General features: G+C 42.2%; 1 protein-coding gene across 1 annotated transcript in view; it reads left to right on the forward strand.

Annotated features, from left to right (window-relative positions):
* LOC138247247 (uncharacterized) overlaps nucleotides 1–22,644 on the forward strand; it is a 295,171-nt gene that overhangs the window by 210,311 nt on the left and 62,216 nt on the right. Inside the window, exons 10-11 of the mRNA XM_069201977.1 lie at nucleotides 4,320–4,367; nucleotides 9,961–10,116. Coding sequence (XP_069058078.1) covers nucleotides 4,320–4,367; nucleotides 9,961–10,116 — 204 coding nt within the window. The remainder of the gene's footprint in view (nucleotides 1–4,319; nucleotides 4,368–9,960; nucleotides 10,117–22,644) is intronic.

Genomic DNA, 22,644 nt, shown 5'->3' on the forward strand with positions numbered 1-22,644 from the left:
CGCGAAGTCGGGGATCGCGGCGTCTGTGTGAAACGTTGAATCCACGCACTTCGAGCGGCTTCGGTCACGATGTGGTGCGGCGACTTCCACAGAGCCGCGGACTTCAGCGGGGCTGCAGCGGCGTTGGGTCTGCGAAGGTCGTCGCGTTCCAGCGAAGATCACGAAGTCGGGTGCAGGTGGCGTCACCGGATTCAGCAGCAGCTTCGGTCCGAAGTCGTCCGAGACGATTTCCTTGGATTTCCACCAGCTTTCCTTTCAAGGGCCCAGGGACTGGATAGGGCACCACTTGCCAGAGCAGGAGTCTCTCCAGAGACTCCAGGTGCTGTCAGAGAGAAGTCTTTGCTGTCTCTGAGACTTCAAACAACAGGAGGCAAGTTCTAAATCAAGCCCTTGGAGATTTCTTCACAAGATGGAAGGCACACAAAGTCTAGTCTTTGCCCTCTTACTCTGGCAGAAGCAGCAACTGCAGGATAGCTCCACAAAGCACAGTCACTGGCAGGGCAGCACTTCTCCTCAGCTCTTCAGCTCTTCTCCAGGCAGAGGTTCCTCTTGTTTCCAGAAGTGTTCTAAAGTCTGTGGTTTTGGGTGCCCTTCTTATACACAATTTCTCCTTTGAAGTAGGCCTACTTCAAAGTAAAGTCTCTTTGGAAAGTGAAATCCTGCCTTGCCCAGGCCAGGCCCCAGACACTCACCAGGGGGTCAGAGACTGCATTGTGTGAAGACAGGCACAGCCCTTTTAGGTGTAAGTGACCACTCCTCCCCTCCCTCCTAGCACAGATGGCTCATCAGGAAATGCAGACTACACCCCAGCTCCCTTTGTGTCACTGTGTAGTGTGATGTGCAACCAGACAACTGTCAAACTGACCCAGACAGGGAATCCACAAACAGGCAGAGTCACAGAAATGGTATAAGCAAGAAAATGCTCACTTTCTAAAAGTGGCATTTTCAAACGCACAATCTTAAAATCAACTTTACTAAAAGATGTATTTTTAAATTGTGAGCTCAGAGACCCCAAACTATCTGCTCCCAAAGGGAATCTAGACTTTAATCATATTTAAAGGTAGCCCCCATGTTAACCTATGGGAGGGACAGGCCTTGTAACAGTGAAAAATGATTTAGCAATATTTCACTGTCAGGACATATAAAACACATTACTATATGTCCTACCTTAACCATACACTGCACCCTGCCCTTGGGGCTGCCTAGGGCCTACCTTAGGGGTGCCTTACATGTAAGAAAAGGGAAGGTTTAGGCCTGGCAAGTGGGTACACTTGCCAAGTCGAATTTACAGTTAAAACTGCACACACAGACACTACATTGGCAGGTCTGAGACATGATTACAGAGCTACTCATGTGGTGGCACACCCAGTGCTGCAGGCCGCCTATTAGCATTTGATTTACAGGCCCTGGCACCTCTAGTGCACTTTACTAGGGACTTACTAGTAAATCAAATATGCTAATCATGGATAAACCAATTACATACAATTTACACAGCGAGCATATGCACTTTAGCACTGGTTAGCAGTGGTAAAGTGCTCAGAGTTCAATAGCCATCAGCAACAGGTCAGAAAAAATGGGAGGCAGGAGGCAAAAAGAATGGGCATGACCCTGCATAAGCAAAAAAGTCCAACAAGTTGCATTCTATTTGCCCATGGAACTTAAAAGAAGTGCAGGTAATAAAAGGGACAAAATCATGTCCCAGGACAACAATCAGTCAATCAGACAAGCCAGGATCACAGGAGTTAAAAACAGGCCCTGAATAGAGGGACTGTGCAATGAGAAATAGGCTTACTAGTCAACGTCCAGCAGAAGTAATAAGCAAAGCCAGGGGGGTGTCCCTGCCCTGTCTCTTCCTGGAGCTGACGGCGCAGAACGGGCCTGCCTTTGCAGAGAGGTTCTCCCAGACACCGCCTGCATGTGTCTCATGTGGTGGGACTTACAGTGGTGCTGGGCTGCCTCAGGTGCTGTAGATGATGAGGGCTGCCTCCTTTAGCTATTTAGCCTGCTGGGATTTGTAGTCCCCAGGTGGTGACTCTCGGTTATTGCATGACCACCCTTGGGACTATATGGCATTGCTGGGCTCTCACAGGTGTAGCGGATGATGAGGGCCCCCTCCTCAACCCTTTAGCATGCTGGGACTCGTAGTACCCAGGTGCTGACTCTCCCACACAGTGGGTTATGAGGACCGCCTCCTCAACCCTTTAGCCTGCTGGGACTTGTAGCCCCCAGGTGCTCTCCCGCATGCTGGGACCCCCAGTGGTGCTTTACAGCACTGCTGGGCTGCCACATGAGCTGCAGAAAATGAGGACCACCTGCTTTAGCCCTTTAGCCTGCTGGGACTCAGAACCCCTAGGTGCTGACTTTCACTACTGTAATCTGTGAGATTCTATGTAGCAAAATATCTATCTACAGTTTTTAACACAACGTAATCAAAATCCACCCTTAAAAGCTTATTGGCATTAACAAACATGTTTAACAATAAATTAGACAGGCTTACGTCATTTGGTGTTAGTTTTCATAATAAACACATCATAACTAGGGCATCTGACATGCATTTTCCCAAATGGACAATCAATCATCTAGCCTTTAAAATTGATTTGTCACCACAACTAACTCAGGCCCACTGAAGCCTATCTAAGCATACCCACAAAGCAATCCTCATCCAGTCAATCAGGATATCTTAAATATACACAAAATTATAGTTGGCAAAACAATATTCAGCCCCACTTAGGAGTGTAAATAGACATTACCAAATTACAATTGTATCATTGTAGGGTTTGTCAGAAGGAAAACAAAGGTAAGAGGAAACCACCTTAAAACACTTGCATATTACAGTAATTAGTGGGAATTCATGTAAAGCAATACCTGTCTACAGTATTTAACACAGGGTATTAGCAATAGATCCTTAAAGGCTGACTGGCTTTACCACATGGTGTTCATTTAAATAAATCAGGCCTGCTGTTTTTGTCGCATATTTGTCGCATATTTTCATAACAAAGATTTAGACCTATGGCCAATGACATAACAGTCTCCAAAGAATCAATCAGACCTACAATCTTTATCAGTAGCTTCTCACAATAGCTCTCTCAGGCATACTGTATTCCGCATTAGCTTTCCCATGAAGTAGCTATTGGTATACAGTCATAAACTTTTATATATATACAAAAGTACAGCTGGCAAAACATTGTCCAACCCTTCCATAAAAAGAGTCCTACGGATGAATGTTCAGAGTGCAAATTCTCCACCCCAGTGGTTAACAAATACCCAAACTCTTGTCATATGTGAGTTTTCCTATAACAAAGTACCTATCTGCAAGCTGTAACACAGTGTACTTATAAATCTCACTTAAAGCCTTTTTACTTTTACATATGCTTTTCAAAATATATGTCAGGTATACTGCGTATGTCATAGTTTTACCTAACAAACAGATCCAGGCCTTTAACTGTGACCACTGACTTGTCGCCATAAACAACTTCGTCCTTCTGGGTTGAGCATAAGCTTTCCCTCAAGGCAAAAAGTGCAACACAAGCTCTCTTTTTCAGTGAACCACATAATGTCTGCCGAATCAAAATGCGTTTTCAAGGAAATCAACGTTGGAGCGAAAGTAGAGCAGTACTGCTTCTTAAAGCTCATTTTCTGCTAATCACATAAGGTAAAAGGACAACTGTTCTCTCAAGCCATACTTAAAAAGAGCTATTGCTTGATATTAAGCTCTAGGACAACAGGGAAACGCAGATGGCTTCTGTACCTCAATAAAGACACTCAAATCAAAATTAAAATGCAAGAGGACATAGCCATAAAATGTAAAAAAGGTAAACTATTGGAATTCCTTAGAATCTATATAAAGTGCCTTATTTGGTATATAGCATGAAACACCTTAAACTTAAACATCCTGGATGGACAATTTTGAATTTCACTGTCACTGTGCATATTTATTTTCACAAGACAGAGGCGAACAGCTGCATTATCCGTGTAGGGTCAGATCCCTCAAGCCCCAGCTCTCAGTACCTCATGATGGTTGTCGGTGCGAAACCATTCAGAATGGAAACAATGCAGCACTGGGAAACGTGGTATTCTTTGCCTCCCATAAAACACTCAAGAAACACATTGGGGCACTACTAGGTAATAAGAAGCCTCCGGTGACTGGTATGTTCTTTTTTCCAGAGGTGCTCAGTGAAATGTGCTCCCAAAGATTGAGAATGATGTTGGTCTTCCGCATGATAATATTTTAGCCCTTAATTCTCCATAAACATTTTTGTAGAGTCTAACTTACATTCATGAACATGAGACTAACTCTCACAGTTTTTTTGTCTTCTTAGATCATCGGTGGTGATGGCCTTATTGCACTAAGTCAAACAATAAAACAGGTAAGTTAAGATTCCTTTAATGTTGCAATTGTAAAAGGTGTGCGTGTTCGTGGTTAAGGCTTGTGTTAGAATGGTATTCACCGAAACGGAGGCTCTAGAAACAAACACGTCCTCCCAAAAGGCATTACTGCCCATTTTTTCCATGATCTCCCTTTCGAGATATCCCTCTAAGAAAGGGAAGCCACTAAACTACTTAGGGTTACTCCCCATCCAGCATAGCTCTATCACTGTCGTTACCACTGAAACTGGTTGAAAATTAGGCTCTTTTTGAGGAAATAGGGCATTGTGATTCGATGAGGACGCATCTTTCAAAACTCCAAGAACAGAGGAAGTTCTTAAAAAAGGCCTTCTTCAAGCCCTGCTTTTAAGCTTAGATAACTGTTTTTTCATGAAATATGTCAAAATCCCACACACATAAAAAATGATTATTTGCCAATTCATTTTATGCTCCAATCCACTGAGTGAAACACATTTTGCTACCGTCACGGGACGAGGACCATCGAGAACCGTGTGATTAGGATTAGGAATTAATACATTACCCCAGGATCAAAATCTTACATTACAGTGCTCCTGTGGCAGTGGTAGACCATGTTAATTCTGATTAGGATTTGAGAAAAAACTCTAAATGGCTATGACGTGAGAACAGCTGGTCCTGGTGAAAGTATTCAGTCAAGGCTACACTACACAGGACTCTGGCTGTTCATTGGTTTGGGTTCAAGGGTTAACAGGATCCTCCACTTGCTGATTAACCCCTTCGCTGCCAGGCCTTTTCCCCCATCGAGTGCCAGGCCTTTTTTGGCTATTTGGAGCAGTTCTCTCTTAGCTTGTCATAACATTTTGTCCACATAAGCTACCAATGCCAAATTTGCGTCCTTTTTTCCAAAATAGGTATTCTAGAGGTACGCAGAGTTTGTGGGTTCCCCTGGAGAAGACCAAGAAATTGACCAAAATGCAGCAAAAATTTCGTTTTTTTAGAAAAATGGGAAAAAAGGGCTGCAGAAGAAGGCTTGTGTTTTTTTTCACTGAAAATGGCATCAACAAAGGGGTTGCGGTGCTAAAATCACCATTGTGCCAGCTTTCTGGAACAGGCGGCCTTGAATCAGAAAACCACATTTTTCAACACAATTTTGGCATTTTAGTGGGGCATACCCCATTTTTTGTGCTTTCAGCCTCCTTCTAGTTAGTGACAGAAATGGGTTTGAAACCAATGCTGGATCCTAAACAGTTAAACATTAAAAAAAAAGACACAATTCTGTATTGTAGATCCTACAAGGTTTTCTTACAGAAAATAACAGCTGAAATAAAAAATATTGAAGTGAAAAAACAGCCATTTTTCTCCACGTTATGCACTGTAACTTTAACCTGCGATGTCAGATTTTCAGAAGCAATATACCGTTACGTTTGCTGGACTCTTTAGGTTGCGGGGATATACAGGGCTTGTAGGTTCATCAAGAACCCTAGGTACGCAGAGCCAATAAAGGAGCTGCACCTTGCAATGGGTTTTCATTGTATAACGGGCATACAGCAATTCATTTGGTGAAATATAAAGAGTGAAAAATAGATATCAAGGAAACCTTTGTATTTCCAAAACGGGCACAAGATAAGGTGTTGAGAAGCAGAGGTTATTTGCACATCTCTGTATTCCGGGGCCTCCATACTAGCATGTGAATTACAGGGCAATTCTCAAATAGTCGTCTTTTTTACACACTGTTTTACAGTTGGAAGGGAAAAATGTAGGGAAAGAAAAGGGGCAATAACACTTGTTCTTCTATTCTGTGTTCCCAGTAAAAATGATACCTCACTTGCGTGGGTAGGCTTAATGCCCGCAACAGGAAATGCAATATGGACACATCATATTTTTGTCATTGAAATGTGACGTGTTTTTTGGAAAGTGCCTAGATGGGGATTTTGGCCAGCACCTAGGGAAGCCTAGCAAACCTATACATTTTTGAAAACTAGACACCTAGGGGAATTCAAAATGGGGTGACTTGTGGGGCTCTCACCAGGTTCTGTTACTCAGAATCCTTTGCGAACCTCAACATCTGGCAAAAAAGCGCTTTTTCCCTCACATTTCGGTGCTGCAAAGTTCTGGAATCTGAGGGGAGCCACAAACTTCCATCTACCCAGCGTTCTCCCCGGTCTCCCGATAAAAATCGGGTCCAAAAGGGAAAGTTTGAAAATAAAAACGTTTTTAGGCTGACAAGTGGGGCAGAATGTTTATCGCTATAGATGTGACAAAGCTGGGTGGTAGGAACTTTGTGGATTCCCGCAGATTCCGGAAGGTTCCATCACAAAAATGTGGGAAAAATGTGTGATTTCAAGCAATGTTTGAGGTTTGAAGGGCATTGTGGGTAAGAAAATGGTGCGAAGTGCATGTGAAGCACACCACCCTGGACTCACTCAGATGTTTAGTTTTCAGATGGGCCTAGGTCTCGTAGATTTTTCTACATAGCAGCGTCCCAAAGTCCAAAAAGTGCAGCCCTCACAATTCCAAGTGGGACGATTTTGAGACTTAAACAAGCTCTCATGACTTACATGTAAAACGGAAACCCAAAATAATCAATTGTCCCCTTTCTTGCCATGGGATAAGATGTTTTAGTGTGCGCTGGGAGAGCTGAAAGACTGTTGCCCCCTTTAGTTGGGGTGGGGGCATAACCATGCCCACACTGGTTGGTAGCCACCACCCCACTATTTATAAAAAACAAAAAAAATCCCTGTCATCTAGTAGGCTTTCTGCCACCCGGGAAATGGATCGGAGGTAATTGCCCCATCTGCCCACCGGTGGGCAGACCAACTTTGTCCCCATTTATTTGGGGTGGTGGTATGGCCATACCCCCACCCTCTTTTATTGAAAAAAAATCTTCCCTGGTCTCTGGTGGGCTTTCTGCCCCCTTAGGGGCATATGGGCCTTACAAAAATAGGCCGCTCTGCCCCCAAGGGGAGCAGAAAGGGCCAGCAGTAATGTGCCACCGGGGGGAGCGACCCTTGCCCAAGGGGCTGCCCCCCAAACAAAACACACACAGACATTCCAATCCCTCATGCCTAAGTGGTTTCTGCCCCGGAGGCAGATTGGCCTAATAGAATAGGCTGATTTGCCCCCAAGGGGGCATAAATGGCCTTAAATAAATTTGCCCCCAGGGAAGCGACCCTTGCCTAAGGGGTCGCTCCACATCTGTAAAAAATCAAATAAATACAAAATCCCTAGTGCCGAATGGTTTCTGCCCCCAATCAGCCTAATAAAAATAGGCTGATCTGCCTCCAAGGGTGACAGATATGGCCTAAAATAAAGTTGCCCCCCCAGGATAGCGCCCCTTGCTTATGGAGTCACTCCCCTTGCTTGAAATTGGCACAAAAAAAAATAATCCCTGGTGTCTAGTGGTTTCTGCCACCCCGGGTGCAGATTGGCCTAAGAAAAATAGGTCGATCTGCCCCTCAGGTGGGCAGAAATGGTCTAAAATAAAATTGCCCCGTTGATCGACCCTTGTCTAAAGGGTCGCTCCCCATCTGTAAAAAAAAAAAGTAAAAAAATCCCTTGTACCTAGTGTTTTCTGCCCCCCTTGGGTCAGAAATGGCCTAAAATAACTTTGCCCCCCCCCCAGGGGAGCGACCCTTGCCTAAGGTATCACTCCCCCTGTGTGAAATTGACCTAAAAAAAATCTCTGGTGTCTAGTGGTTTCTGCCCCCTCGGCGGGCAGATTTGCCTAATAAAAATAGGCAGAAATTGCCTAAAGTTAATTTGCCCCCCAGGGAAGCAACCGTTGCCTAAGGGGCGGCTCCCCTTATAAGTAAACACAGCATAAACAAACAAAAAAACATCCCTGGTGTCTAGTGGGTTCTGCCCCCTCTCAGGGCAGATCAGACTAATTAAAATAGGCCGATCTGCCCCCTGCGGAGGCAGAAAAGGCCTACTAATGATTTGCCCCCCTGAGGAGTGGCCCTTGCCTAAGGGGCCACTTTCCTAGTAAGTAAACCAATTATAAACAAAAAAAACAAACTTCCCTGGTGTCTAATGGCCATTTCGGCAGCCTGATCGCTTCACGATCGGGTTGCAGAAAGGCTCAGAGAGACATCAAAGGAAAGGAAAGGCCTTTCCTTTCCTTTGATGCCTCTTCCGCCACCAGCACGTGATCAGAGGAGAAATGGTTTTGCATTTCTCTTCCTATCTACCCCCGAAGCTGAGCTTCCAGTGCGGTGTAGGTGGCCTCTGATGAGGTCAGCGCGTGATTGTATGCTGCAATTGTAAGACGTCACTGGAGTGGGTGTGGGGTGGAAGGGGAAGCGATTCCCCTTCCAGCCCTACCCTGGGGAGGGGAGGGGGAGGGCCTTGGGGGGAGCGCTAGCGCTTCCCCCGAGGGCCTCTACCAGGATGTAATGGTTACATCCTTGGTGCCTCAGCGCCGCAGCCATGGACGTAACCGTTACGTCCTTGGCGGAGAAGGGGTTAAGGTCTTCCTAACTACAAGAACAAAAGTTACATTCCCAGCATGGAAGAACCAAATGTAGGGCTGGACACAGAGGTCCTCTTCTCTAGCACTGCATCAGGGGTTAAAGGACTACCCAGATGCTGGACCTCTGCCATTTATTTTAATTATATCAAATTGACACTCACTTTTGGGGGTAGAATCGTCATCAGACTTCAACACAAAGCAAGAGAGGCAAAAGCAAGAAAAAGAGAAAAGAGGAGGAAGATAAAGATCCGACAATAGGGACATTCTGAGAAAGCAAATATGAAATCATCCTGCAAGAGTACGAAAAAAAGATAATGGAAGTGTAAGCTATGGCTCTAAGGGTGGCTACTCTGTACTTTATGACATTGGAAGTCTAATGTACCCCAGGGAAAGGTGAATGGTATAGGGAACTAATAGGTGTGGCATAGCACCAAAGACTATTTTATCAACTCAGCATCATTATCTATGTTTGAAGAAATATGGTGTAATTTCTTACCTAAAAGCACACATAGAAAGAGGAAAATGTGCAGGAAAAAGGTGTCCCTTCATGAGCAAAAATAATCTTGCCGTAATAACAGGCACCTTTCTCTATAGGGCAATGGTGCCTGCATTGGTGCTAGGCTACACACAGTGCAGTGCACAAGGAGGGAGTTGAAATGCTTCATATCTATTATCCATATATAAGTAAATATAAAGCATCTCTGCTGTCTCCCTTCACACAAAGCATCACAGCATCACAGCAACATTGCTTACATACGTGAAAGTTTATTAAATGTGCTCCTTAGTATTTAGTAAAACTGGCAATTGGCAGTGAGCTCCTAAACAACTTTGGGCTCCTGCACTTAATGTTTCACAAACTGATGGTGCTGTGTCACTTTTCTATATGCATAACTATGCCCTTAGGTGAGAAAAAATGCTCCAGAACAGAATCTCTTACTATGTTAGGCATAGATCAGCTTTCCAATTAATCATGGACTGCAGCGGTTCAAATCCATTTCTACCAATTTAGTAGTGTTACCATTCGTAGATGTAGGTTTATAGATATTTTCTGTTATAGACTCAAGCTGCATGTACTATTGTGTCCATGACATTGTGAAGTGATGATACTTGTCAACATAACAAACTTGTTTCTTCAATATGTGCAGCTCTGCGGTAAAGACATTGATATAGTCAAATTGGTTTTCAAACCCAGTGGATCTCCTCAAGTGAAAATAACTGAAAATAATGTCAGCTGTAAGCTAACTGGTATGTTCGAAGTTTATGCTAGAGGAAGTGATTTACCTTTTCAGGAAGCCTCAGGGGTGAGTATTACATTTTTTTGTCATTCTCTGAGTCAATATTTTTGTACTACACACTCTAAGGATTTGGAAACAAGTAATATAGGGGCATATTTATTAAAAGTGGCACTGCACCTAGTGCAGTGCCACTTTTTTAGCGTTCCCCCGATGCCACCATGTATGTGAGCCATATTTAATATACGGCACACCATCACGGAAGTTAGAGAACTAGAGTAATAATTTTTTATGCTAGTTCGGTGCTTTGCAGGATTTGCATCAAAAATGTTTATGCTAATCCTACAAAGCCCATTGAGGCCCATTGTAAACTACGCTGTGCCCCCTTTTAACACCTGGTGCAGTGATTTTGGCCTCGTTGGGCCGAATTAGTGTAAAATAATTACACTAATTTGGCACAAGGAGGCTCTAGGGGCTCTTAAATCTGTCCCATAGATTTTCATGAACAGAAAAAGCTTAGTTGTGTGGAAGGGGTGCTACCAACCATGGTGCAAGTAACCCTCCTCCTCAACTTGATCTGTCTTCCTAATCCACCAACCTGAGCCCTCATCACCCTGAAACTATCACTATAGCTGTACAATCATCCTAGAACATACTGAGGTCTGTCATCGTGGTGTAACAAGCAATACTGACTCTAACTGAAAGGGTGGGTTTCTGCACTGCCCTCTACATCCATCACTGAGTCTCACTGAGTTCATATCTTCAGTGTCTCTTGGGAAATATTTTACAGCACTTCAACTTTGTAACATTTCGAAATGACAAACAACTTCGAATTTAAGTGCATGTTCAAAGACACAGCCAGCTACTAAAGAGCATTCATGGTGATGAAAAAGGCAGTTAATATGGCTGGTCAGTGGGTCAAGACAGTCATCGCCTTCAATAAACATTTTTACGAATGTAAAATATAATCAAGTTGCGAGACCAACAACAACTACTAACTAGGGTGTAAGGTATTGCAGCAGTCATGGAACTGAGCTGCTTAGATGCTAAAGGGAACTAATTGCTTTTGAACAGATGCATGTTTATGTGGTTTTCTGCTGTTTGTGGAGGTAGAGGTTTAGAGTAGCAACTTGTAGAGAAGCAATAAGCGTCAAGGAGATTGGATGGATGGTTTGGATGGTTCTCAAAGAGATTGATGCCACCCATGTGAAGAGTTATGTCTCAGTCTATACTCTGAACATCTAATGCTACAGCCTTGGCTTGCCCACCATTTCCCCTTGGGTCTTGGCTCTTGCAGGATTTCTCCCCCTCACTTCTGCATATGTAATCCTAGCTCATCATTACCTCGACATATACCCCCAGAACCTTTGTTCTCCATCACATCTATTTAGGCCCCCCTCTCATGTTACCCTGATCTCGTTATATTCTTCTCTTTAAATGTGAACAAACTCTCTGCAAGGTAGAGGTTCCAGAGATTATTTATTTTAGGCCTCCTAGGTTTTAGATCTGTGCTGTAATTGGGTTTTACTGAATCTCACTCACTGTGAGCTCTGGTAAAATGGCTTTGTGTGCTAACCACTAGTGTCCACCTTTTGAAACAAGGTCTGCTGCACAGCTGTGTTAAGAGCCTCCTTACCGGTTACAAATTAACCATGTGTGCACATGCATGCATACCTGTTTCAGGCTGAGCGATTGGGAACTTTCATGAAATGCTCATGGCTTACATAATCGTACAATTTAATTGGGCATCCAAAAAGAAATATCCTAATTTTGTTTTGACATTATTGAGAGTCTGTAGTGCTTCATGATAAATCAGTAGTGGTTTACTGTATTTACACTCTAAATAAACACTGTGCAAAAAATTTACTTCAGATTGAATAAACCTAAGGAAAAGATAAACTTTTTTTCTTAGGTTTAAAAAGGTCCCCAGTGCAAATATAATACTATTTGAGCCATATTCAATTATTTTTTAGTGTTGGACTATTTTCCTGAGTCAGTACCTAACCTGGTTCAGGCTTTGAGCTATCTTTATGAGCTAAGTTGAATATTTTGCTGCCCAGCAGGCTGCTCAAAGCTTCCTTCAGACACAAAAACCAAATTGGAAAGGCTTGGTGCTCTCCAGAGAGAACAAGAGGGTGCTGAGAAATCTGCAAATGCAATTAACTCACATTTACTGGAAAGCATCAGGATATGCAGAAGGTAAGAAAGGATAGACAATAATTGGATGGATTCCTGTCTGGAACGAACACACACTTTATACTTGCTCTGACTTAAATTATGTAAATCCTGTGTCTCTATAGCCAGTGTCAATCACATCCCCACTCACTCTGAGGAACAGTGTAGAAGGATTTGCCTGGAACCCTGCAGGAGAAGAAGGAAGGCAGCTCATTGCTGGGGTTGTAAGGGAGCCCTAATCATCTGTACGAGAAGCTAAAGACTAGGAAGAGGCTATGAGGTCTAAAATCAACACTCCTAGTAGTTGGCTGGTGCATGTCACCAGGAGGAAGATGCAAACACCTATCTATTCTTTATCACTCTGTCTCACACACCTCTATGTATTTCCTCCCAACCTCACCTCTTGTCATTCCCTCACTCTCTTCAATTCTATCCATGCCTGTTCTCTTCAAATTTACAAATGAACCACAAACCTTTTAACCTCCCTTATGGCAATTACATTGTATTTCTTGCTCCTCCTTGCAATTAAATATACCTTCTAGACTCACAGCTTCACATATGCTCTCGTAACCGATATGCCTTTCTGTATATGGATACTACATCTTTGCATATTTTCTCTTCAGTTTTGATGTCATCTATGTAAACACTCCATAACTATGTTCTCCATAGTCCCTCACTATCCCCTCCCAATCCTTTCTCCCTCTATATTTTGACTATATTCTTCCTATATATCATTTTGTGATCAAACGATTTGTCCTGCAAAGTAAAATAATGAGAACGTTGTTAACTTATTGAAATTGTTCATGATACATACAGTCCAATAAAAAGGGTTTATGTGAGATTATGTTTATGCAATAAACATTATGAACAACTGTAAAGTGAACACACTTGTTTTTACTGTTTTCCAAAGGAGTAGCATCCTCTCTTGCCCCTGTTTAGCTTTTGATCACATAACCTGGATGTGACCCCTGGCATTCAGCTACATTTTCCCCAGCTAATGTGTGAACTCCCAGATGTCCTGAGTGTTTCAACCACTCCACTCTCACCAAGTCAACTAGACCTCTTCATATTCCTTGTGTGGATCAGCCAAGGATGCTCCTGGAACCTCTCTTTAACTTCAGAGCCCTTTCTGTTAAAAATAGTGGTGGGTGTAACAGTATTGCCTGCTCCGTTCTCCTGTTCCTCACAAAATAGTGGCTGTCATTCCAATTGGCAAGCAAAAGGCACTTTGCTTTGTGATGGAAGGTTACGTGTGTTCTTATCCAATGGAATACCAAAAATGTCCTCTAAGATGTTAAAAAGTCCACAGACTGTTTACAGGTCAGCTGAGTTCAGATGAAGTCCATCCCTCATTCCAAGGGGTAATGGTTCTATGGATCTCACTTTAAGTTTGTGGACCTCTGCATATTTAAAAAAGAAGTTGAGAGCACTGTGATTGACCCCTTACAACTGACATCTAAAAACTAAGTTAGAGTTTGGCAGGTAGGTTACTCCAATACAAATGTGAACCCAACCACTGTCGTTATTGCAAGTACCATGGAATCAAAAGCACTTCTAACAAGGCAGATAAGAAACCACTCATGTGGGTGACAGAGAAACTAGTCTGCCAAATTCTAAATCAGGCCCTTAATCTGTTGGTAGGGAACGTATAATTGGAGCATTTTAGGAGGGAGAGGTTTTTAATTTTATACAACCCCAAAAGTGTCATTTTTGGCTGTATTTCAAAGTCTGCTGCCCCAAAACAACTGAAATTGTGCTTGATGTCTGCTATCCCATTTCAGGGACAGTGGACACCAACAAAGATTGAACCTCCTAAGTTAGTAAACAAAAGTCCATTAATAAGTTTGCCAGTAAGGAGAATGCGACTATAGTGGGGCCCTAGCAAGTACCATGTCCTCGTAGTCCAGTACTGCAAGCTTTTTATTTAGAATGTAAGGGGTTTTGTGCCTGTCAGGGTCCTAAAAACTGTCATGAGATCCTTAGAGATAGCTTGACAGGTAGTTTTTAAAATCCATAAAATCCATAAAATCCATAGGGTAGGCCCTCTAAGCATACACAACATGAAGCGAATACTAAAAACAGCACAAGTACTGTAAAAAATGAAACACTCAGCATTATAGTTCAACATACCCATGTCATATAACCATACCCCCAGAGTCAAACAAACATCCACTATTAAACACAAACAATAAACAAACAATGTACACATAGACATTCTGCAACAAATAAGAAGGGAAATGTCCCACAACCCTTAATACACTTATATATAAACCACCATACAGATATAGAAGTAGTTTTACATACTCTGGTCATTATTTTAATCATCACACACACTACAACATATACCAGTGTAACCAATATATAGAGATAAATATTATTTCAGAAAAGGAGACCCAACATAATAGTTCAAAACAACATAAATCTCTAATAACAACCTAGTCAGTGTTTTTTTAAATCTGAAATAAAAACAACGTAGCTCCAAAACAGCTCGATGCAAAGATGTATTTTTTTCATATTCAAGATGATGTTAATAAAAAATATCATTCACAAAAATCTGAAATCAAAATTAATAACTTACAGCACTAGCATTTATGAAGTAATCAGTGATGGGATTAATGTTTTCATTTCACATGCCACATGCCATTAGTGATAACGTGTGATATAAGGCTGCTTGTGACCTCAGATATTACGTCCCTCATGCCGTTAAATTTCATCATTGATAACATCACCTTTATGGTAAATAGCATCATAGTTGTAATAATTAGTTAGATAAACCTATGGTTCTGGCAATGTGCTACGGGCTTTATGATGAGGAGTAATACAGCAACCTAAATCAATGGTTAGACTCATAAGCTTCACTGTAAGCTTTCAAAAGATGCAGAAGAAAATGGATATTTCAAACGTGAAGCAAGTTTGATGGCTGTCTTGTCCTTTTGATTATTAACCCAAAAGATGGGTGCAGTGGGAGTAGGTCACTTACGGAGAGCTGGCCTCTGAACATCACTCACCAGCAGTCCTTTTGGTCAAACTTTGCAGTGAAGGGCTGTAGGCTGACCAGGAAGGGTGTTAGTAATCATGGAGAAGTGGGCACAGGGTCAGGCCCTGTGAGATCCTTCAGCCAACCCCTATCTGCACATGCGCAAAGGATATGTACAAAGACAGAAACTCAGGTGCAGGGTGTGGCCATAAGGCAAGTTCATCCCTGAACATGTATTTCATTTGATATTGGATGCAGGGAAGAATCAGACCCTTGCCGACAACTTCCACTGTTTATGTCCATTTTCTGCATAGTGGAGGTTGGCCGCTTGTGAAGGGGAGAGTGTGGACCCTGCTCACAGGCTACGTTCTGTATCATACTTGCCGTATGTATGGCAAAAGACCTTGTACTGGAGAGGTTTGATGCTTGCTGAGGGTTGGGTGCAGGATATTGATGGAGCTGAGGCACTGAATCCAAGTCTCCTGACACAGATTTAATGCAAGTTCTGGACAAAAGCTATGATTGAGATGTCATAAGCGATGTCATCAGTGTTGTGATATAACATGTAATGATTGATGTAAGTTGTAAGGTCATAAGCATTGCATAGTGGGGCGCAATTATAGTTAGTTCAGGTAACTGTGACTGGTGAATTTCAGTAGTTTTTTTAGTTTCAAATTGCATTTTTTAAGAAAGATTTTTACCTAACTATAACGTCAATTTATTTAACCTTTGGTTTTTCAGTGAATTTCTATGGATTTTTAAAACAATACTTCAAATACTATTATCATAACTAGCTATAACATCATTTCAACCATTGTTTTTTCAATTAATTTCTAGCATTTTTGCATATGACAATTAAGATATTATTACCATATCTATTTCTAAAATCACAAAAGGTTTGTTTTTTCAGTGAAAGTATAACTTGTTTTAAAGTCAAGTGAAATATTATTTCCTTCCATTATTCTAGTCTCAGTATGGCTTGTTTCATTTTAAAACAATTCCTACGGTTTTGTTAATGTGAAAGCTAAACTACTATTGCCATACCTAATTAGAATGTTTTTAAAGGACAACTAACTAATTTTACTATAACAAATGATGCTGTAAGTTTTTTCCCCAAATCCCAATTGTTTTTTAAGATTGTAAGTTAACAAATTATGAACAGTGCTAGTTAAAATAGGCCTGTTAATGTAATTATTCTTTTTTGTGTTTTTGAAAAATGTAAGCAATTAAAACTCAGAAATATGTAGTTTATTTAAATTATTTTTCTTTAAAATGTTTTAAATCTCCAAGAAGTGTCTCACAAAAGTAAGGAAATAACTTAGAGAAAAAACATTCTCATGCACTCAAAAAGTTTACTTCTAGCTATATGGAAGTTAATATGAACATGATTAGGTTTCAGTACTGCAGGCTCCTGTGCCATTTATTTTTGGAAACCACAATGTATAACTGGGATTACAAGTATCATTCCATTCACTATTCACATTGCAAATTAACATGGATTATAAACATATAACTACAGTTAAAGAGGCATTATTGCTACATTCTAAACTATAAAAGAACACTAATTTATTGTGAGCTGTACACATATAGCTTCCCCCAATAAACTGCGTATGATCTCATAATTCCTGCCACAGATGCCATAACAAAAGCCATTAATAAAGCAAGAGGTAACATCAAAGTATTCCATATCATCAACGACTTCACCGAAGCCACAAATGACAATTATTTGATAGCATAGGAGTACAAGAAATCCTGGATGGGAAATGGCATGGTAATCATGAGATAGGAGTTCAGGTTTTCTTGTGAAAGATTCAGAATTCAAGACTAGGAGAAGTGTCTCTCAGTTAGGCAAAGTGTCAGCCATTGCCCAAACATTCCCAAAGAGACATGACAATTTAGGACCTTTGCCATGATGCCTTGGCAAAACATTCAGCATTGTAATGCAGGCAGGTTGCACGAATGGCTGAGGCCTCAAGGATCGGGGTCCCCCAGTGGTGTAACGAACTCAGAGGTGGCCCTCCTGCAAAGTACATGGAGGTGTCCCCTCCTACCCAGTCAGGATCTCTAAGGGTTGGGGCCCATCCCCCATGCACAGTGTCTCGTGCTGAAAAGCCCCCCTCCCCCTCCCATGGAGTTCGGGTGCCCTCCATACCATGGGGAAACAGGGGCTAATGTCATGCCACTGGCTTACCCTGAAAATTGTCATTCTTGCCTCTTGCAGTTGAGAATGCACCCTGCCCAATCTCTAATTGCTCTAGATCTGATAAATTTGTTTATGAGTTCCGAAGGGTAAGGAGAGACAGGTCAATACCTTAATCAATTTACACTGTACACCATTGAATCTTGGAAGTAAGAGTTACAGTTCAAAGGTTTTATTACAAGTTCAAAGCCAGGCTTATGTAAATGAGCATACTTTATAAGTACAGAACAACCAAAAGCGAATAATATGGTCTAAACAGGTTGTTAGAAATGGGGTCTTTGGTTGACAGTCAGGTTACCACCTGTTCAAGCAAGCACCCTCACTCTAGTCAGGGTAAAAGAGAATCACCCTCAGCTAACCCCTGCTTACCCCCTTGGTAGCTTGGCAGAGCATTAGGCTTAACATCAGCGTGCTAGGTGTAAAGTATGTGTACCAACACACACAGTAACTCAATAAAAAAACTACAAAATGACACAACACAGGTTTAGAAAAAAAATAGAAAATATTTATCTAAACAAAACGAGACCAAAACGACAAAAATACACAATACACAAGAAAAGTTGTAAATAAAAATGCAAAAAGAGTCTTTAAGTAGTTTTAAACATACACTAACGCTGGTAGCGTGATAAAGTACCTTGGGTGCATCAAAAATAACCCCGCACAGGCAAGTATGCATCAAAAAGGGCTTGCGATGTGTCGATTCCACTCACGAGCTGGACCTTGCGTTGTTTCTCCTTTCGTCAGGTCGGGGCGCATCGTATCTTCTCTCCGCAGGAGAGCGATGCGTTGATCCGGTCAGCACTCTCGGGTCCGGGCAGGCCTTGCGTTGTTTTTACACGCCCAGTGGTACTTGAGTCAGAAATCCAGCCGCACGATAATCCGAAAACTCCGCAGCGTGGGTTGCAGTCTCCCAGCCTCCATCAGTGATGATGTGCATCGTTTCTCCTGCTCTGTGTGTCGATTCTTCGGTCTTGTTTCCGGCAAGCTTCGATTTTCAGCTGCGGAGCTGGCGGTGCGTCGTTTCTCCAGCTGCAGATTGGAGTCCCGTTGTTCTTTTCCCCGCACAACGCTCTGTGCGTGGATTTCCTTGTCTTTAGGCTGCCAGCTTCTCCTTTCAGGGTCCCAGGAACTGGATGGGCACCACAGGGAAGAGTAGGAGTCTCTCCAGAGACTCCAGGTGCTGGCAGAGAGAAGTCTTTGCTGTCCCTGTGACTTCAAACAACAGGAGGCAAGCTCTAAATCAAGCCCTTGGAGGTTTCTTCTCAAGATGGAAGGCACACAAAGTCCAGTCTTTGCCCTCTAACTCTGGTAGAAGCAGCAACTGCAGGATAGCTCCACAAAGCACAGTCACAGGCAAGGCAGCTCTTCTTCCTCAGCTCTCCAGCTCTTCTCCAGGCAGAGGTTCGTCTTGTTTCTAGAAGTGTTTCTAAAGTCTGTGGTTTTGGGTGCCCTTATTATACCCAATTTCTCCTTTGAAGTAGGCCTACTTCAAAGTAAAGCCTCTTTTGAATGTGAAATCCAGCCTTGCCCAGGCCAGGCCCCAGACACTCACCAGGGGGTTGGAGACTGCATTGTGTGAGGGCAGGCATAGCCCTTTCAGGTGTGAGTGACCACTCCTCTCCTCCCTCCTAGCACAGATGGCTCATCAGGATATGCAGGCTACACCCCAGCTCCTTTTGTGTCACTGTCTAGTGTGAGGTGCAACCAGCCCAACTGTCAAACTGACCCAGACAGGGAATCCACAAACGGGCAGAGTCACAGAAATGGTATAAGAAAGAAAATGCTCACTTTCTAAAAATAGCATTTTCAAACACACAAACTCAAAATCAACTTTACTAAAAGATGTGTTTTTAAATTGTGAGCTCAAAGACCCCAAACTCCACATGTCCATCCGCTCCCAAAGGGAATGTACACTTTAATCAGATTTAAAGGTAGCCCCCATGTTAACCTATGAGAGGGACAGGCCTTGCAACAGTGAAAAACTAATTTAGTAATATTTCACTGTCAGGACATATAAAACACATTACTATATGTCCTACCTTAACCATACACTGCACCCTGCCCTTTGGGCTACCTAAGGCCTACCTTAGGGGTGTCCGACATGTAAGAAAAGGGAAGGTTTAGGCCTGGCTAGTGGGTACACTTGACAAGTCGAATTTACAGTTAAAACTGCACACACAGACACTGCAATGGCAGGTCTGAGACATGATTACAGAGCTACTTTTGTGGGTGGCACAACCAATGCTGCAGGCCCACTAGTAGCATTTGATTTACAGGCCCTGGCACCTCTAGTGCACTTTACTACGGACATACTAGTAAATCAAATATGCCAATCATGGATAAGCCAATTACATACACATTTTGTAAAGGAGCCCTTGCACTTTAGCACTGGTTAGCAGTGGTAAAGTGCCAAGAGTAACAAACCAGCACACATCAACAACCTGGGGAACAGAGGCAAAAAGTTAAGGGAGACCACGTCAAGGATGAAAAGTCTAACACAGGTTAAATCATACAAGTATAAGGCATACCAATACCTCAGTGACCGCAATGCGAAAGATGAGGAAAAGTACTTGATGTTAAGAATTGAGATTGCAATCCTCCTGCCTAACCATTTGAAACAAACTAAATCTAATATACTAACTCACTAAAAGGAAATCTAAATGTCCCCTAAAAGGTATGGGCTAGTATTTTAACCAAAATGTCATCATAACAGAAACCTCAGTAGAAGTTATGCAAGAGATGGGCATGGTATAAAGGCACTTTATTCAGAATAAAGTAGAGAGAATGGTACTCTATCAGGGTCCTTTTTTAGTTAAAGGGTAAAAGGAATCTGAATCTCCCAAGTAACTAACCATCATTTAAAACTTGCAGAACATTTGAGAGTTGACTTCATTATCACCGGTAACTTTCCACATTCCACACACAGCTTGGAATCTGCAACTCCCATTGGGCTTTCATCTCACAAACCATACATCAGGAATATCCCGTGTCCAGGAGCCTGGATGGGAGCTCATCTTCACAATCTCTAGTTAACGACCTCTAGTTAACGATCCTCATCCTTACCAGTACACCCTCCCATGCCCCTTTATCTCAAACCAACAACAGAAGTTTCATTAGTTGCAGACTTGTGCAGACGAACATATGCAAAACTCCACATTGAAGGTCAAACATAGAAAAACATTTATTGAGTCAATTTAACAAAGAATTCAATGTACATTCAAATACATGGCAATACATGCATTTCTCGCCATAAGTACAATAAGTGATATCTAAATGCAATGGTATGCCAACTAACTATGATCCAAATACATTGAATATTAATGTGTACATGTGTTATTTCCTAGTCGATGAATGCCATTATAGAATGTGCATAACTTTTGTACATTTCTACTTCTAAGGGCACCTTTTAAAATATGATTTGTGATGCACAACGTTAAAATAAATACAATTGAACACGCATTATATGTTGTTGATTACACTTCCACGTCACTTCTGGAACGCATACTGGCACAGCCAAGTTATGTTCTTTTTCAGTTTGCTTGTGCTGCAAACAAGGGCGTTCTTCCGCTCTTTCATCTCCTCATGTGCTTCTGTGATCTCCTGTCACAGGTGTAAGGGATACTTTTTGATAGTTTAATCACAATAACCTCTCATGAGCATCTATTGAATCTTTAGAAGAAATATTAGCTCTTTAGTACGCTACATCCTTTTGTAGTCAGTATGTAAAATCGTTTTCCCTCTCCATTTAGTGTTACTACAGTTTCTCTATTATTTTATCTAGCAAGCATATTTGTTCCCTTGTTTTACTTCTTGCTTTCATTAATTTTAATGATTTGTTTTCCCAAAGAACTTAGGGCCAGATGTAGGAAGGTTCCCTTTTGCGAGGTTCAAATTGCAAGTCCCTGCGACTTGCAATTTGCACCTCGCAAAAGCGAATGCAGAAAGGTGTCTCAGACACCTTCTGCGACTCGCTATGGGGTCGCAAAGACCCACCTCATAAATATTTATGAGGTGGGTCGCAGTTTGCGACCCCATAGCGAGTCTAGGCACTCACGGGGATGGTGGCCTGCTGGAGACAGCAGACCTCCATGTCCGTGACTGCTTTGCAATAAAGCAGTTTTTTTTCTTCTCTTTGCAGCCCGTTTTCCTTAAAGGAAAACGAGCTGCAAATAGAAAAAATACCGAAACCTTTTAGTTTCGTTTTTTTTCAGAGTAGGCAGTGGTCCATAGAACCACTGCCTGCTCTGAAAAAATATTCTTGTGAGCATTCACAAAGGGGAAGGGGTCCCATGGGGACCCCTTCCCGTTTGCGAATGAGTTACCATCCACTTCATGTGGATGGTAACTGCGAGTTGATTTGCGACCGTTTTCGCGGTCACAAATCAACTTACATTGCGGTGCGACTCGCAAATAGGTAGGGAACACCCCTTCCTATTTGCGAGTCTGAAACACATTTTGCGAGTCGGTACCGACTCGCAATATGTGTTTCTGCATCGCGTGAGGGCATTAGCGCCTCGCAAACGGCTTTTTTTGCCCTTTGCGAGGCGCTAATGCCTTCCTACATCTGGCCCTTAATACTGACCTGTGATAATGTTTGACTCTTCCTTTTCAGTAGAAAGTTACTTTTTCAGTTGTACACTGTTAGAAATGGGATTTCTGGTTGGCTAGGGTATTCACCTAAGCCAGGCAGAACCCACCGACTCTAGTCAGGGCGATGGAGTTACACACACAGGATAACCCCTGCTCACTTCCTTGGTAGCTTGGCATGAGCAGTCAGGCCTACCCCAGAGGCAAAATGTAAATTGATTGCACAACACACACAATACACGTGACGCACTATACACACCACAAAGGAAACACAACACCAAATTATATGAAATTAAACTGTATTGTACACAACCTTATTAGACCACACACAACATGTCAGTAATACCCTGCTACCCAAACAGTTGTCAGAATATTACACCATTACTAGTACTCTGCTAAAGCCAACAGTAGTTACACAAAACACATAGGTTACTAGTTATTCTGCAACATAAGCAATAGTCAGGAAAACATTGTTATCAAAAGGCACATGTTATAGTAAAACACATGATCATCTCTGCCAAAACATTATCATGAATGCGCATAACAGGACACATCCTAAAAGCTCATGGCATTATCATTGTACCACATTATCATGAAAACACTTAAGCCTGAATGCTGAAACACTGTTATGAATGAAGGTGTAATAAAACACAATAGC

The sequence above is a fragment of the Pleurodeles waltl genome, chromosome 7 (assembly GCF_031143425.1).
Source record: "Pleurodeles waltl isolate 20211129_DDA chromosome 7, aPleWal1.hap1.20221129, whole genome shotgun sequence".
Taxonomy (NCBI): domain Eukaryota; kingdom Metazoa; phylum Chordata; class Amphibia; order Caudata; family Salamandridae; genus Pleurodeles; species Pleurodeles waltl.